General features: G+C 40.8%; 1 protein-coding gene across 5 annotated transcripts in view; it reads left to right on the top strand.

Moving 5' to 3' along the window:
• Positions 1 to 17,896, top strand: part of LOC144593677 (heparan sulfate glucosamine 3-O-sulfotransferase 5) — a 235,454-nt gene that overhangs the window by 197,735 nt on the left and 19,823 nt on the right. For 2 of the 5 annotated variants that reach the window (XM_078399618.1, XM_078399620.1), the window contains exon 2: positions 16,879 to 17,020. In XM_078399618.1, the coding sequence (XP_078255744.1) occupies positions 16,914 to 17,020 (107 nt within the window). In that variant the 5' untranslated portion in view covers positions 16,879 to 16,913. Of the gene's footprint in view, positions 1 to 16,198; positions 16,258 to 16,852; positions 17,021 to 17,896 lie in introns of those variants that run through there. The other 3 variants (XM_078399617.1, XM_078399619.1, XM_078399621.1) reach the window with 2 other exon arrangements.

The raw sequence follows: 17,896 nt of genomic DNA, 5'->3' as shown, positions 1-17,896 counted from the left end.
CATAGGTTGTCTCATCTATTGAGATCCATATTTTGTTGCATGCAACTTCATCTCTAATTTTTTGCACAACAATGTTGAAGTTGCTGTCAACATAATTTTTCCGTAATGATGACTCGCTCGGTATATTTTCCTCTGTGTGTTTCTCTAAAAAACCTCTGAGAGATTTGTTTTCCAATTTCCACAATGGAATTCCAGCATCAATGAATGCCTTGCACAGATCACTCGAAAACTCAGATTTGCGACTGGAGCCAGCAGTAAATGTAATGAGACAAGCTTGCGTATTTCCCGCCTTCAATAGACAATAGACAATAGACAATAGGTGCAGGAGTAGGCCATTCAGCCCTTCGAGCCAGCACCGCCATTCAATGCGATCATGGCTGATCACTATCAATCAGTACCCCGTTCCTGCCTTCTCCCCATACCCCCTCACTCCGCTATCCTTAAGAGCTCTATCCAGCTTCAGTTTCTCTGCCGCCGGCTGACTTGTGTTTGGCTGTCTGTACATGCTGGGAAATGAAATATTTCTTCTCATGATTCACTGCTTTCTCACATGCTTTGCAAAACAGCACACAATATATCACTCCAGTACACTGTCACTAAATCGGTCTGTTTTTTACAAGGCGTTGACTTGACTTTAGGCATTTTGACGCTTGCAAGGGTAGATCCTACAGGAGCGGGGATGCAGACCTCTGCAGGCAGGCCAAATACAAGCTGAGAAGAGGAATCAGAGCTGCCAAGGAAAGGTACTCTGAGAAGTTGAGGAGCAAGTTCTCAGCTAATGACCCTTCTTCAGTTTGGAAGGGCTTGCAAGAAATCACCAGCTACAAGAGGAACCCCTCCCCCGGCTCCTTGAACAACCGTCAGCTGTCCAACGACCTGAACGAGTTCTACTGCAAGTTTGATAAACAGAAACTTAACCCTAGTACCCCCTCCCCAAACAACACTTCACACCTACTCACAGCTTGACTCCAGCCTGAAACGACTTGACTCTTCCCCACCCACCCCTCTCCAATCACCACTTAACACCCACTTACAGCCTGACTGCAAAAGACTGGGGCCTCGTCCACTACCCACGAATGAATGACCAATGGCGGCGCCCCGGTTTCACCCTGGTGGTGGAAATTTTCTTGTAAGTTACGTTAACACGGCAAAAAAAGGCTGATTTAGGCACTCGATCATGAAAAGGGCATTATCATATCATATCATATATATACAGCCGGAAACAGGCCTTTTCGGCCCTCCAAGTCCGTGCCGCCCAGCGATCCCCATACATTAACACTATCCTACACCCACTAGGGACAATTTTTTTTAACATTTACCCAGCCAATTAACCTACAAACCTGTACGTCTTTGGAGTATTTCAGCATTATCTTGCTGAAATCATCAAAAAAGGCATAAAAAGGCACTTATGGCAAAATCCTGGCTCTAGTCATAGGTTTAAAGTGAGGGGAAAAGATTTAATAGGAGCCGAAGAGGAAACTTTTTTCACACAGAGAATGGTGTGTATATGGAATAAGCAGTCAGCAGAAGTAGTTGAGGCAGGTACAATAGCTAGTTTGAATGTAAGAGGAAAGTATACAATTATTGGCCATTTAGAACAGAGATGAGGAAGACTTTTTTACTCAGAGAGTTGTGAAGCTGTGGAATTATTCTCTGCCTCAGAAGGCAGTGGAGGCCAATTCTCTGGATGCTTTCAAGAGAAAGTTAGATAGAGCTCTTAATGATAGCGGAGTCAGGGGATATAGGGAGAAGGCAGGAATGGGGTACTGATGTGCATGATCAGCCATGATCACAGTGATTGGGGGTGCTGGCTCGAAGGGCCGAATGGCCTACTCCTGCACCTATTGTCTATTGTCTGTTGTCTATTGTCTGTTGTCTACTGGCAAGTCCCTTAACGGCATTGATTTACAAAGGGGTCTTTGGGTCCATTTTCTGTGAAAATGGCAGCACAAGTGGATGGAGTGATAAAGAAAGCAAGTGGTATGTTTGCCTTCCTCAGTTGGGGCATTGAGTAGAAAAGTCAGGAAGTTATGTTGCATCTTTATAGGACTTTGGTTAGGCCATATTTGGAGTACTACGTGCAGTTCTGGTCCTCCCATTAGAGGCAGGATGTGAAGGCTTTGGAGAGGGTGCAGAAGGGTTTTACCGGAATGCTATCTGGATTATAGGGCATTACCCATCAGGAGAGGTCAGGAAAACTTTGATTGTTTTCTCTAGAATGCAGAGCTTGAGGGGAAACCTTAAAGAAGTATATAAAATTATGAGAAGCATAATTAAGAGGAACAGAGTTTAAAGGAGATGTGCGGGGAAAGTTTTTGTTTTCCACAAGAGAGTAGGTGCTTGGAATGTGTTGCCAGGGGTGGTAGTGGAGGTAGATATGATATGAGCATTTAGGGGGCTTTTAGATAGGCACATTGATATGCAGGGAATGCCTGGATATGGATCATGTGTAGGCAGATGAGATCAGTTTAGCTAGGCATCATGTTTGGTACAAACATTGTTGGCGTAAGGGCCCGTTTCTGTGCTAAAATTCTGTCAGCATTGATCTTTTTTCCAAATAGGGAAGCCAAATCTGTCCGCAGACACTGTGGGCAGGATACAGTCCCCTTTGTATGATATTTCTCTAACCTTGCAGCTGCAGTTTGTTCAGCAGACTGCTCCTGACCCTAAGGCTCCTGTACATGCCCAATTTGCTCCTCGTCTGGGTCCCAATGTATTACTGAAACACTCATCTTCAAGTATTGGTGGGGCCCAGCGAACTACAGGAGCAAAAATATAAGAACATAACAATAACATTACTACAAATCATCACAATATGAAATCTTATATTTATGTGAGTGAAATGTTTCTGTTACTTTGCTTTATAAAGGACCTACAATATGCTGGTACACAAATCTCTTACAATAAAGGCCAGCGTATCATTTCCCTACCTAATTGTTTGCCTGATATGCATGTTAAATTTCAATCTCTCACCATTTAAAACCTCTCTCTTTTCCCTTTGTCACAACGGCACGGTGGCAAAATGGTAGAGTTGCTACCTTACAGCGCCAGAGACCCTGCTTCGATACTGACAACTGGTGCTGTCTGTATGTTGTTTTTTGTATGTTCTCCCCGTGACTGCGTGGGTTTTCGCTGGCTGCTCCGGTTTCCTCCCATACTTCCAAGACGTACAGGTTTGTAGGTCAATTGGCATCGGTAAAGATTGTAAATTGTCCCTAGTGTGCAGGGTAGTGCTAGTGTGTGGGGATCGCTGGTCAGCGCGGACTCTGTGACCCATAGGGCCTGTTTCCACACTGTATTTCTCAACTAAACTAAACTGGCAATGCCACCCAGCTTTGCATTATTAGAAAATGTAGACATATTATGCATGATTCACTCATGCAATTCATTTATACAAATTGTCGACATTTGGGGCCCCAATCCCTGCAGCACCCCATTGGTCGCAGCCTACTTCACACATGTTATTCCACTCTCTTTTATGTCAATAACCAATCTTCAATCCACAACAGAATGTTATCTCTACACCTGCGTGATCTAATTTTGTTTAATGCTTTAAGTTTGGTACTTAATTGAAAGTCTACTGAAAGTCCAAATAAACCACATCCACTGAATTGCACTTATCTATTCTGCTAGTTACAACCTCAAAACACAGATTTGTCAAATATGATTTCACTTACATTAATAAATGTTGACTCTGCCAGATCCTATTTTTATTTTCTAAGTACTTTGCATCGATTTCATAAATAATAGATTCTAGATTTTTTTCCCCCCCAACTACTGACAGCCTAATTGATCTGCGGTTCCCTTTTTAACCTCTCCCACCTTTCTTAAATAGTAAGGTTTCAAAGCAGCTCATTGTAAAATGTAAATTAAATACAATTTGCTGTGGTTATAAAATTGGGAACAGAGTGACCCATGTAAAATTTTCACCGAGGGAGCAGATTGAGAATAACAAGAATATTTCTTAATGTGAAACGTGAAAAACTGCAAAGGCTGGAAGTTGGATATAAAAACAGAAAATGCAAGGCAGGTCAGGCAGAACCTATGGAAATAATGCAATTTGGGTCAATGTACTTTCATCAGAATACAGTGCATTCAAAAAGTATTCAGACCCCTTCACTTTTTCCACATTTTGTTACATTACAGCCTTATTTTAAAATGGATTAAATTATTTTTTAATAATAAAAAAGCGAAAGGAGGTGTTTAAAAATGTTTGCAAAGTAATTAAAAATAAATAATTAATATATATTTTTAATTACTTTGCAAAAATTTCTAAACACCTGTTTTCGCTTCTTCATTCTGGGGTATTGTGTGTAGATTGATGATTAAAAAAATGAATTTAATCCATTTTAAAATAAGGCTGTAATGTAACAAAATGTGGAAAAGTGAAAGGGTCTGAATACTTTCTGAATGCACTGTAAAAGATTGTTATTCCTTCTGAATGACAGAAATGACAGAATTTTGTCTGAAGCGTTAACTCTTCAGATTGACAGATTCTTGATTGGTAAGGGTGTCAGGGGTTATGGACAGGACAATGGGGTTAGGAGGGAGAGGTTGATCAGCCATGATTGAATGGTAAAGTAGACTTGATGGGCCGAATGGCCTAATTCTGCTCCAATAATTTATGAATTTATCTACTCTGTTACTTTTTCCAAGCTGGTTCCTGACCTGTATTTCTTCATACAATATCCATGCAATATATGCAGAATAATCTGGACAGATACCATAACATTTTTAGAGCTGGGACTACAGCAATGATTTTAGTATAGTTGACACAAATGCACTATAGCTGAACATTCTTCTTTCTATGGTTTTATGCAACTTAGTTTGGCTGAGATATCACATCCCACAAAATGACAAAGCCTAAGCTTTAAGATAAGAGGCAACACTTAAAGGGAATGTGTGGGGCAGGTCTTTTACAGATAGAATTGTGGGTACCTGAAAGATGTTGGTGGAGGCAGATACGATAGTGGTGGGGATATGCAGGGAATGGAGGGATATAGATCATCCACAGGCAGAATGGATTAATTTAATTTGGCATTGTGTTCGGCATGGATATTGTGGGCTGAATGGCCTGTTCCTGTCATGTACTATTTTACATTCCATGATCCTGCAATTATTGTCCATCAGGAATTGAAATCTAATAAATAGTTGGCATTCTGACACTGTTTCATTCTTCACCAAGTCTTGCTACGTTTTGTCTTAAGCGTGTTAGAAAAGAAGGCCAATAACATGACAAATACTTTCACAGTGATTTCAAGTTGATGGTCTCTATCCCAGGGTACTCAAGGAGGTGGCTCGAGAAATCGTGGACGCATTGGTGATCATTTTCCAATGTTCTATAGATTCAACATCAGTTCCTGTGGATTGGAGGGTAGCTAATGTTATCCTACATTTCAAGAAAGGAGCGAGGGAGAAAACAGGGAATTATAGACCAGTTAGCCTGACATCGGTGGTGGGGAAGATGCTGGAGTCAATTATTAAAGAGGTAATGACGGCGCATTTGGATAGCAGTAAAAGGATTGGTCCAAGTCAGCATGGATTTATCAAGGGAAAATCATGCTTGACTAATCTTCTGGAATCTTTTGAGGATGTAACAAGCAAAATGGATAAGGGGAGCCAATGGATGTAGTGTATCTGGACTTTGGGGAGAAGGCAGCCACAGGTTACTGATTGTGGATGATCAGCCATGATCACAATGAATGGTGGTGCTGGCTCGAAGGGCCAAATGGCCTCCTGCACCTATTTTCTATGTTTCTATGGGTTTTTTTTAAACTGCATGGAATAATATGGACAGACACTTCATCTGAGGAGGAGGCATACCTTTCAGACTTCTTAAATAATTTTAGTGATTATCTTGCTTTCACATTATAGTAATTTGCATGCTGTGAAATAAAAGATGTCGGCCCACATTCCCCAAGGAATCACCCCACGGTTTTGTTCCATTCTACACACACATTAAGTTGTCAAGCACAGATTCAGTAAGCTTGTCTGTCATTAATGTCAAGATACCTTTCCTTTTATTAAATACAAACCATTTCAACTATGGCAATCAACTGGACAAGAAGCATTAAATGGTAGGTTTTTAACAAAACTTGTAAAGCTTCATCGGTGTTTCTCAATTAACCTTAACGCAGTCTGTTGTAGTGTAGATCCTACCTGCAATTATTTCTTCAGTTCTCAAAATCATAAATAAATAGATCTTCTTAATTGTTCCTTGTGCGGATTAATTATTTGAAATATCAATGTGGATGACACTGCCGGTTTCACAGAATTTATGAAGTTCCAGTATATTAATATGTTTTGAAAGTATGGAATATCCTTGTGAGGATGGTTTGCCATTTTCTCTTATTGGGATTTTTATTGTTAGTGGTATTGCTCTTCATGAAAGTTTTGTTTATTTTATTTTAATTTAGTTTAGTTTAGTTTAGTTTAGTATAATAACACAGCACAGAATCAGGACCTTTGCCCAACCAGCCCACACCGACCATCAATCACCAGTTCACACTAGTTCTATGCTTTCACACTTTCTCATCAAATACCACATGGGGGCAATTTTTACATAGGCCAATTAACATATGTTGACAAGAGAGAAAACCGGAGCGCCAAGAAGAAACCCACGTGGTCACAGGGAGAACGTGCAAACACCACGCAGACAGCGCCCGAGGTCAGGTACGAACCAGGGTCTCTGGCGTTGAGTGGCAGCAGCTCCACCAGCTGTGCCACTGTGCTGAGCCACTGTGCCAATGTTAAGTGACTTAAGATTGCGAGACATTCATTTGCATGTGAGCGTGTGACCTTGCACGTGATTGAGCATGCACATGTGTGAGTGCGTGTGCGTGTGTGTGTGCATGCTGCAGGTAAGTGTGTGTGCCTGCTACTCCAGTGGCATACTTACTCATAATGCAATGTCAAGAACTCTGTAATTTTTACTTCAAATATGATTGGTGCGACATTGCTGAATTATGGATGAAATTTGCATTCAAATTGCTACTGAATAATTTTATTCTTTATGAAGGAGAACAAAAAAGATAAATGTCAGAATAAACAAAAGATAACTATCTTATTGGGTATTTCCCTATCACACAAAATAGAAAATAGATGAACAAGCTGAAGGGAAGAACTTTATCAAAAAGAAAGTGGTTTGTTTTATCATGAAAATATCTATGAAAAAGGATTTTGTTTAAACATTAATCCTATAGTTTCTGCGGCAGAGAAGCTATAATCAAATGATTACAAATTCAATTTAAATTGAAACTCGGAAGCCTCAGTCATAGTATTGTGCAATCAACCCCATTTGTAGTAAAAATCTGAAGTATCTACCTTTAGAAGAGTCACTTTTTCAGTTTTCAATTTAAGGCTGTAAAAGTTTCTTTTTAAATTCAAGCAAAAGACATATGTGAAAGGGATTGGAACCAAGGCCAGACAGACCAATGCAAATACAAAGAAGCAAAGAATCCATAGTCTTGATTCAGACAGATGTCAGGGGGGCGGGACAAAGGAAGGATATAGGTGGAGACAGGAAGACAGTGGGAGATCTGGGAAGGGGGAGGGGAAGAGAGGGACAGAGGAACTATCTAAAGTTGGAGAAGTCAATGTTCATACTGCTGGGCTGCAAGCTGCCCAAGCGAAATATGAGGTGCTGTTCCTCCAATTTCCGGTGGGCCTCACTATGGCACTGCAGGAGGCCCATGACAGAAAGGTCAGACTGGGAGTGGGAGGGGGAGTTGAAGTGCTCAGCCACCGGGAGATCAGGTTGGTTAAGGTGGACTGAGCGAAGGCGTTGAGCAACAAATCATCCGCCAACATTTCCATCACCTACAACGGGACCCCACCACTGGCCACATCTTCCCATCCCCTCCCCTTTCTGCGTTCTGCAGAGAACATTCCCTCCATAACTCCCTGGTCCACTCGTCCCTTCCTACCCAAACCACCCCATCCCCGGGCACTTTCCCCTGCAACCGCAACCGCAGGAGATGCAACACCTGTCCCTTTACCTCCCCCCTCAACTCCATCCAAGGACCCAAACAGTCTTTCCAGGAGAGACAGAGGTTCACCTGCACCTCCTCCAACCTCATCTATTGCATCTGCTGCTCTAGATGTCAACTTCTTTACATCGGCGAAACCAAACGCAGGCTCGGCGATCGCTTCGCTCAACCCCTTCGCTCAGTCTGCCTTAACCAACCTGATCTCCCAGTGGCTGAGCACTTCAACTCCCCCTCCCACTCCCAGTCTGACCTTTCCGTCATGGGCGTCCTCCAGTGCCATAGTGAGGCCCACCGGAAATTGGAGGAACAGCACCTCATATTTCACCGTCACTGCTGAGGCTCCTTCGGCTCAGACAGGCCTCGCCACCCGGCTTCACCGCAGTCTCCTGAGAGGTCTGCAGGGCAAGTCGGGCCTACCAGGGCATGTTCCGGTCTTCGGTCGTCGTTCTGGTCGTCGGCAGCATGGTTGTTCGGCAGGTGGATCAAGCCCGCACGGCTCCCCGGGACACTCCCGCCACGCGCATGGCTCCCCGGGACAGCTGGAGCAATTTTCAGGGTAGCATTGTTAAGCCTTATTCAGGTAAAACCTTACCTTGGTTTGACAGTACAAGTGAGGAACACTTTTTTAAAATTTCAGTTTTGTTACAGCTTACTTTATTAATTAGCATCAATATAAAACAAACTATATAAACATCATAGAAAATCGGAATGAATCACATCATGAAATGCTTTCAAATTTAGAATTCCCATATACAACTGTTAATAAAATGTATTTAAAACATGAATGGAAAAACCCCTTTGCAGAGTGGCTGAGTGGCAGCGTGAGACTGTACTGTCCAGTATTGATTTAAAGTGAATTGCCACCATAATAGACAGCTGAAGAAAATGCATGTGTTTGCATTTTTCTTTAAGCACAATGGTTTCACACCATAAATGATTAACATTCAGTGCTGAAATCTCAGCTATAATGTAATGCAAGGCAAAGTCGTAATTCTTAAACGAGGCACTTTGGTGCAAGGGTAATGTACCAAGAGTTGTAAAATTAGAAGTATTAACTTGAAGTAAGTGGTGGACAATTCATGTGTTTTGTAAATTAATTTGTTGTCCTTTAGTTCTCGTTTTCATCCATCTCACAACGGCAGACATGCTGGCATGATGCAGGGACTGGGAGTTCAAGTTCTTCACAATAAACTCATTAATTAATGTTCAGCTCCACAGCAGCTCCAAGGCTACCATTTAAAAGATTTTTGAAAGAACACTTCCCTCCCTTTCTAATTATTTTCAACAATTTTTCTTGCTTCCTTTGTTGAACAGACTGACACATTCCACAGATAACAGCTTACCCTTAATTCCCTGAGAATCAAGGTCGACTTGCTTTCACTCCATTTCTGTGGACTCTGAGGTGGCTGATGAGGCCAAGTTTCAGGCTTTCAGAAATCATTTCCCTCTGTTCATCTGGCAAAACGGAACATGGAATAGAATAACTACTCTACATTGCAATCAACTGTGTGAAAGATCACAAGCAGGTCTGACCTTAACACTGAGTGCTGAAGAAACTCAGCAGGTCAGGCAGCTTCTGGGGATGGAATGGGCAGGCGACATTTCAGGTCAGGACTGACCCGGAAAACCTAAACAGAAGACGGGTCATATATATATATATATATACAGCCGGAAACAGGCCTTTTCGGCCCTCCAAGTCCGTGCCGCCCAGCGATCCCCGTACATTAACACTATCCTACACCCACTAGGGACAATTTTTTACATTTACCCAGCCAATTAACCTACATACCCTGTACGTCTTTGGAGTGTGGGAGGAAACCGAAGATCTCGGAGAAAACCCACGCAGGTCACGGGGAGAACGTACAAACTCCTTACAGTGCAGCACCCGTAGTCAGGATCGAACCTGAGTTTCCGGCGCTGCATTCGCTGTAAAGCAGCAACTCTACCGCTGCGCTACCGTGCCGACCAAATTTCCAGCACTCTGTTTTGTTCAAGATTCCAGCATCTGCAGTTTTGTATGTCTCCAAGTCTGATCTTACTGTTGTCCAACAGCAACACACGTTTCTCAGCAGAGCCCATTAAATAGTAATGAGAAATGGAAAGCGTGTATAGAGGCATTGAGTGATACAGCGTGGAAACAGGCTACTTTGGCCCAACTTGCCCACACTGGCCAATCTGTCCCAGCTACACTAGTCCCACCTGCCAGCATTTGGTCTATATCCCTCCAGACCTGTCCTATCCATGTACCTGTCTAACTGTTTCTTATCAGTTATTATATGTATTTATTATTTTACAAAACAGAAAATGCTGGACACACTCAGTAGGTCAGATGGCATCAGTAGACTGAGAAATGTTTCTATTTAAAGACCTTTCAACAAAACTCCATCAGCTATTTAACATGACTATATTTTTGTATCCTATTCAGGTTACGGAGCATTTATTTCGTTACACAGAACATACAAAGAAGTGAAGCTATAGTAGTTGTGGAGCTTTCTGACACATTAGACATTATATTCACAGGCAATGTTCAAATATATTCAAGCAATTTCATTTTAATAATCCCATTTATGTGGTTGACTGGTGTAGCTCCATACACTCTCATCCGTAGAAACAAAACCATCCATCTTCCCCACGACGTCCCACCAAAAGCTGCGAAGATGACATTCGGTGATGATTTCAAACCCGAGGTTGATAACTTTTTGTTGACAATTAATTCTTCAACCAAGACATAAAGGTGGAGTTAAGGTAAAAACCAGCATAGATTTCATGGAAGGGTGGAAAAGGGTGAAATAGCTGCCCATTTTCCGATGTTCTTAAAATCTAAGATTGATGGAAACCATGCCAAACAATCAGTTTGCAGACAATCTAGCCGCGTTGAGACCAATATTACAAAGTAGAGTCCCTGCAATATGATCCCATGAACTGATGCCACATCCTTATTTCCCTAAAATGGATAAATCCAGAATTACGTTGATGAGTTTGTGATTGGGATTAGTTCAGCAAAAAAAATCAGTAAAATAATTAACAGCCACTTAAGCTTTTTTAGATTTTTCTGCTTTTTTCAAGAATTAGCTTTATTTCTTCAATTCAAGTCAGTACAATTCTTTTCAAATTCAGCTTTGAGCTTCGAATGATAAAGGTTTGACTCAAGGCCAAGCTAAATGTCAATAGTGAGAGAAGGAGCCAAAGCCTGTGCAGTCATGTACTGCTGAAGTAATTTAGTGTGTAGGGTTATTAAACTTTATTCAGATAAATGCTTCAGTTTAATGGAAGACAAATTTGATTTGAACAGATTATTTTCAAGCAACTGCACAAAATATCGAAAGCCCCACACTCCAGAGACACATCGGTGCCAGTCCAAAGGGCAATGTTAAGCTCAAGACAGCCAAATAAGAGCAATTTTGATAAATAATGCATGCATTATTTCACTAAGAGGAAACCAAAGTAGGGGACTTATTTGAGAATTTGGTATTGGCCTGATGCAAAGACCATGATTGTTCCCATGTGAAAAGTGCATTGATCAATAATAATAAACTGTGCAGCTGAATAATTCATAGTTTTCTGTACACTCAAAATAAATGGTTTTAAGAACAAGAGATGCAGCCAGAAACACAATCTGCTAAAGTCATTAAAATGGACATCTACATAATATTCCAATATTTCAAAATTCATTATTACATTTCAGCTTTACTCTTTAAAAATATATTGGAATACAATTTGGAAAGCCATTTATTATCCATATGTATAGGGCTCTAAGGGCTGTACATATAGCCCTTTAAGCCCGATATACACAGCCCTATATCATATATATACACATATTCACATTTTACAGTTTAAATCTATCTCCTAGGGAGGGAGGGAGGGAGGGAGGAGGATAAGGGGGGAAGGGAGGGGGAGGGAAAGGGGATGGGGAGGGGATGGGGAGGGGAGAGGGAGGGGGAGGAGGGGAGGGGGAGGAGGGGGAGGTCTAGTTGTGTCATAAAATTAGACTTCCCGTTTTTATTAAATAGCATAAGTAAAATATTTTTACAATTTTATACAATGTTTAGACAATTATTCTTGTCGCTGAAAAATTTAATATCAGAATGCAAAGCTGAATAGCATATTTTTCACCTTGTTAACTTTATTCGGAACCCTGAATTGTTATCAGATAGGGCAAAGGATTCAGAAAGCAGAAGATAAAGCAGACATTAGCTAGATATAAATTGGTGAACATGTCTAAATAGATATATGTAGCACAGGAGGATTGGGCTAAACTGAGGGAAATGGATGCCACCCAGAAAGAAAGGTTTGCTCTGTAGATACTGCTTGTGAAGTCCAAAGAAGAAAAAATAATTAGCTTCAGGGACTGAAAAATCATCAGCAAGTTAAACACAGTTTGTGTTCACCATTGTGTGTCTACTCCTGGGTATCGAGATTTCTTTGCATTATAGAAAATAATTTAACTATCTTATCCAATGAACTTAGTTAAATTATCTGTTAGAAGAAACTGCAGATGCTGGTTTAAACCGAAAATAGACACAAAAAGCTGGAGTAACTCAACAGGACAGGTGACAGGCAGCATCTCTGGAGAGAAGGAATGGATAATGTTTCGGGTTGAGACCCTTCTTCAGATCATCTGTTCCCCAATGCATTATTGTAGTACAATATTGTTAAATATGTGGCTCTCTTTATGATGATATTCTAATATAGAATATATTCTAGTAGTACTTTGAACTTCTAAAGTGTTCATACTGTTTCACCTGTCACCTACAACATCTTTTCATGTGTTGGAATCATAGATTCATAGTTTTAATACATCTCATTGAAATGCCATGTAGTTCATCATGCCAGCTCTTCATCAGCCCCATTGCTTCCCCTGGAAATAGGTTTTCCTCATTTCTAATCAATTCCTTTCTGATGTGACATCAACGTATCATTCATTCATTTGAGATTGCCAGACTCTTGTTAATCAAAGCTATTAAGGGATATGGGGGACGTGAGGAAATATAAATTTAGGATACATAGAAGGGCTGAATTTCACAAGATTATTCATTGAGCCGCAGTGTGTAACAGGTTGCATTTCCTGAAGCAGCAGCAAGAGACAGTGACCGGATGCAGCGCTTAGAGTCACAGAGTCATAGAGTGATACAGAGTGGAAACAGGCCCTTCGGCCCAACTCGCCCACACCGGCCAACATGCCCCAGCTACGTTAGTCCCATTTGCCTGCTCTTGGTCCATATCCCTCCAAACCTGTCCTATCCCTCTGTACCTGTCTAACTGTTTCTTAAATGATGGGATAGTCCCAGCCTCAACTACCTCCCCTGGCAGCTTGTTCCATACACCCACCACCCTTTCTGTGAAAAAGTTACCCCTCGGATTCCTATTATATCTTATCCCCTTCACCTTGAACTTACGTCCTCTGGTCCTCGATTCCCCTACTCTGGGCAAAAGATAGTGCATCTACCCGATCTATTCCTCTCATGATTTTGTATACCTCTATAAGATCTTCCCTCATCTTCCTGAGCTCCATGGAATAGAGACCCAGCCTACTCAACCTCTCCCTACAGCTCACATCCTCCAGACCTGGTAACATCCTTCTAAATCTTTTCTGAACCCTTTCAAGCTTGACAATATCTTTCCTATAACATGGTGCCCAGGACTGAACACAAGATTCTAAATGCGGTCTCACAAACGTCTTATACAACTGCAACATGACCTCCCAACTTCTATACTCAATACTCTGACTGATGAAGGCCAAAGTGCCATAAGCCTTTTTGACCACATCTATCTGTGACTCGACCTTCAAGGAACCTTGCACCTGTACTCCTAGATCCCTCTGCTCTACAACACTCTCCAGAGGCCTACCATTTACTGTCTTGCCCTTGTTCGATGTCCCAAAATGCGACACCTCACACTTCTCTGTATTAAATTCTATCAACCATTCCTCCGCCCACCTGGCCCATCGATCCAGATCCTGCTGCAATCGTTCACAACCATCTTCACTATCTGCAAAACCACTAACTTTTGTATCATCAGCAAATTTGCTAAATTTGCCCAGTATGTTCTCATCCAAATCATTGATGTAGATGACAAACAGAAATGGGCCCAGCACCGAAAATTGAGGCACACCACTAGTCACAGGCATCCAGTCTGAGAAACAACCTTCCACCATTACCCTCTGCTTCCTTCCATGGAGCCAAGTTGCTATCCATTCAGCTATCTTTCCTTGGATCCCATGCGATCTAACCTTCCAGAGCAGCCTACCATGCGGAACCTTGTCGAACACCTTACTGAAGTCCATGTACACAACATCTACAGCTCTGCCCTCATCAACCTTTTTGAGAGAATGAGGGAGATGGGGAGCCTACCTCATTGGAGTCACTCGGACTTACTCTGATCGGACTCTACTGGCTTTATCTTCCACTAAATGTTATTCACATTATTCCCTTTATCATGTATCTATACACTGTGGATGGCTCGATTGTAATCATGTATTGTCTTTCCACTGACCAGTTAACACGCAACAAAAGCTTTTCACTGAACCTCGATACTCGTGACAATAAACTAAACTCAAACTCAGCTCTGGAGAAAAGGAATTGGTGACGTTTCGGGTCAAGACCTTTCTTCAGACTGAGAGTCAGCGGACAGCCTTTGGTATCATGCGAATTCAAGCATCAGTGGTAGAATAGTTGTCCACATGGTATGTGAAATTAATATTATGGCCTTAATATTACAACTTATCAAGACTCACATCTGAGTAAAGAGTATAATGGTATCCTGAATAAATTTGGCTGAGAGCCAAGTGTGTTGCCATCTGTTGTACAGCTAATGTTAGGAAGAACATACACAAGTTCAAGTGCAATTCAAGAGAACTGAGCGCAATGCAGCTGACATTACTGTGCGGGACAAAGGGAGGCATACACTGCTGAAAACAACACCATTCCAATCTATCGCTGTACCCTGACTCAATGTCCTCTCACACATGGACGTAAAAGATCAACATTTTTAAAAGAAGAGTGGGAGAGCTACCTTCTCACCTATCAGCCAATATTAGGTCCCATCCATCACTCAATGTTACTTCCATCAACCAAAATTAGATTTATTGCCCAATTTTTATCCAAACCAAGTATTTTGGTCGTTATCACTTTGCAGCTTGAGGGAGCTTGTACAGTGCAGGTTTGTTGCTAGTTCGCACACATCACAATAACAAATATATTCCAGAAGTACTTCATAGGCTGTGAAATGCACTGAGATATTCTGAGAGGAACATGCAAGAATCTATATAAAAATGCATCGTGCAAAGCTCTCTTTTCTGGTGCCATTCATTTACACAAGTGCACTTTGTTCAAGCCTAAAGAAAGGTTTATGATAGAGAAAGTATAACATTGTAATTCAATTGACTTCCATTTTTTATATTGGGATGAGGATTATGTTCAGAGTATTTGATTATTATAAACTAGCACAGCAACAGATTCCTGTATATGACACACCTTCATAAATGCTAAATTAAAGTGCTAGGCTGCTGCCACCACTACTCTTTTGTGAAGATCATAGATGGTTGTTGGAAGCCAGGAAGAGTTTTGCTTCAAGTAAGTGATGAGAAAATAAAAGAGATTACCCAGTGCAGAATCTAATAGGATTACCATTATTTTAACATTAAGCTGTTCATGCAATGGTGAGAACTGAAATTAAATAGATTTCACATTTCTTCAGTAAGTCTCTTGTTATAATACATTATATAAAGTGCTCAAGGAAAATTACATGAACAAAATGATCTGGGTGGCTGGGTTTGGGTTGTACTTTGGGAGGTCATGGGGAGTTGGCTGGTTGTTGTCACTCAGTGAATGACAAGTTGCTGCTGCTCATCTGCAGGAAAATCTGAGCCATATCCCTTCTCTAAAGGACAGGAAATAAACAATGTTGGAAGGAGATTGATCGTGCATCTGCCTACACTCAGTCTCTAGCTACAACTTAAAGAACGCTGTGGCAGAAGCCCAGTATCACATTGGCTTACATCTTCCTGCAGGCATGTTAATGTGCCAAAAAATACCTCTGGAGGGAAGGAAGGGAAAATTTAATGAACATCTTATGGGAATCTTATTGCACTCTTGAAGATGATAGAAATTATGCTCTGTTAAAACAGATGGAGCCTATCGAATACAAGCCAAAAGAGCAGTAGGGGAATGTCGCATTTTGTTCAATGCAAATCATTTCTGATATGCTACAAGGCACATTGCTCAAATGTCTCAACTGCACAGAGAAGTGTGCAGTGGCATTAAAAGTATAGGTTTGTCAATGATCTTTTTCTGTACATCAAGAAATTTTGCAATGTAAAATATTATGTTTGTGAATGTTTTATGGTGGAACAAATGATGAAATATAGAACATGCACGTTGCTTCAATGTCTGTTCCAATGAGAACTGAATTAAAAAATGTTCGATTTGGTAAATTTGAAGGGAGTTTGAAAGATGTTCAAAGTGTTTCAAATGTCTGGCATAATAGCAACTATGTACGATTTCAATCTAAACCAATGCTAATTAAATAGTAAATATTAAAACCTTCTCATGTCAAAGATATGGGTTAGTTATTGGTATAGAGATAGCACAAAAAAAACAAAATGATTGCTGAGGGTAACTGAAAGAGAACGTTTGCAAATTACCATTCTTCAATATTGTTAAAGTAAACTGATGAGTGAACTTTCTGGAAACCTTTACACTAAATCATTATTCTTCATTGTGGCAGTAACATATTGATGTAATGGATTATCTATGGGTTCCTTTTTTCAACAAAAAAGTATATGCTTACTTAACCTTTGAAAACCATATGATTGATCAACTGACTTCAAATTAAAGACAGTTCATGAATTTTCACTTTTCTGACAGGTGCTTTTACTGTCTGGTCATTGCAGGCTGAAGAAGCAGTCCTGAAGATTGATGGAGGGCCATGCTATTCAAACAGCAGGTGTTGCTGAGACAGAAGCTCTTTTTACTGGGCAGCCTTGCTGTTGGAAGTCTCTTATACATAGTTGCCAGAGTTGGGAGCTTGGATAGGTCAGTATACTCGTTCTCTTTTGTTTTCATTTTCAAGGGACACAATTTTGTACTGTACACTGTATTGCCTGTATGCTGTTGTGCATTTAATAAGTTCCAGTTGAATGGACTTTTCTTTTCAGCTTTGTGTCTATTTGACATAACAGTCAAATGTGGTTTCATGCCAACAATTTCTGGATTTGGAAAACCCTCCAGGGAAGGCAAAATGCTTCCACAGTCTGATGGATAAAAAATTTGAGTTCAAGTCAATCTGATCCTTTCAGAGCACTATTGTCAGACACTAATGCCAGGCTTGACAGAAAGGGAAGGAATGTCAGAGAGGAATTTGAAAAAAAAGCACATCTATTAAACTGAGTAGTTTTAAGGAAACTATCTCCAAGAATACTGAAGGACAAACCCCTGTACAATGTTGATAGAAAATTAAGAATTAAATGTACAAATGAAAGGGATGTAACAATTACACTGATGTAACAGTACATTGGAGAATTTTGCTGAACTGAATGAAACAGTTTCACAGTAAGCGTACAAACATAATATTTCTTCCAAACTCTCTCCAATTTCATGAGTCAGTTTGTTTCGGGCTGTCTTTAACATAGTAATTTCTTTGGTCATTCAAGTGTTTTATTTATACAGAAAACTGTTCCCTCCCAAGAAGACTCCAAAGTTGTCTACCACGAAACATAGACAAGTTGTGGTCCTTTTAGCCCAATACAAATTAAATGTTGATAGCTGCTACATTTTCTTCCAGTAGGGGCTTAAATTACTTAATTAGTTTAAGTGAATGTAAAAAATCTTTGAACAGTGGGCCCTCAAGCACTGCTTGTTGAAAGAACTATATATGGGTTATCATCGCAGATCACAGGTGAGCACCAACCT

The sequence above is a fragment of the Rhinoraja longicauda genome, chromosome 5 (genome assembly GCF_053455715.1).
Source record: "Rhinoraja longicauda isolate Sanriku21f chromosome 5, sRhiLon1.1, whole genome shotgun sequence".
NCBI lineage: Eukaryota > Metazoa > Chordata > Chondrichthyes > Rajiformes > Arhynchobatidae > Rhinoraja > Rhinoraja longicauda.
This window is presented reverse-complemented; position numbering and strand designations above follow the sequence as displayed.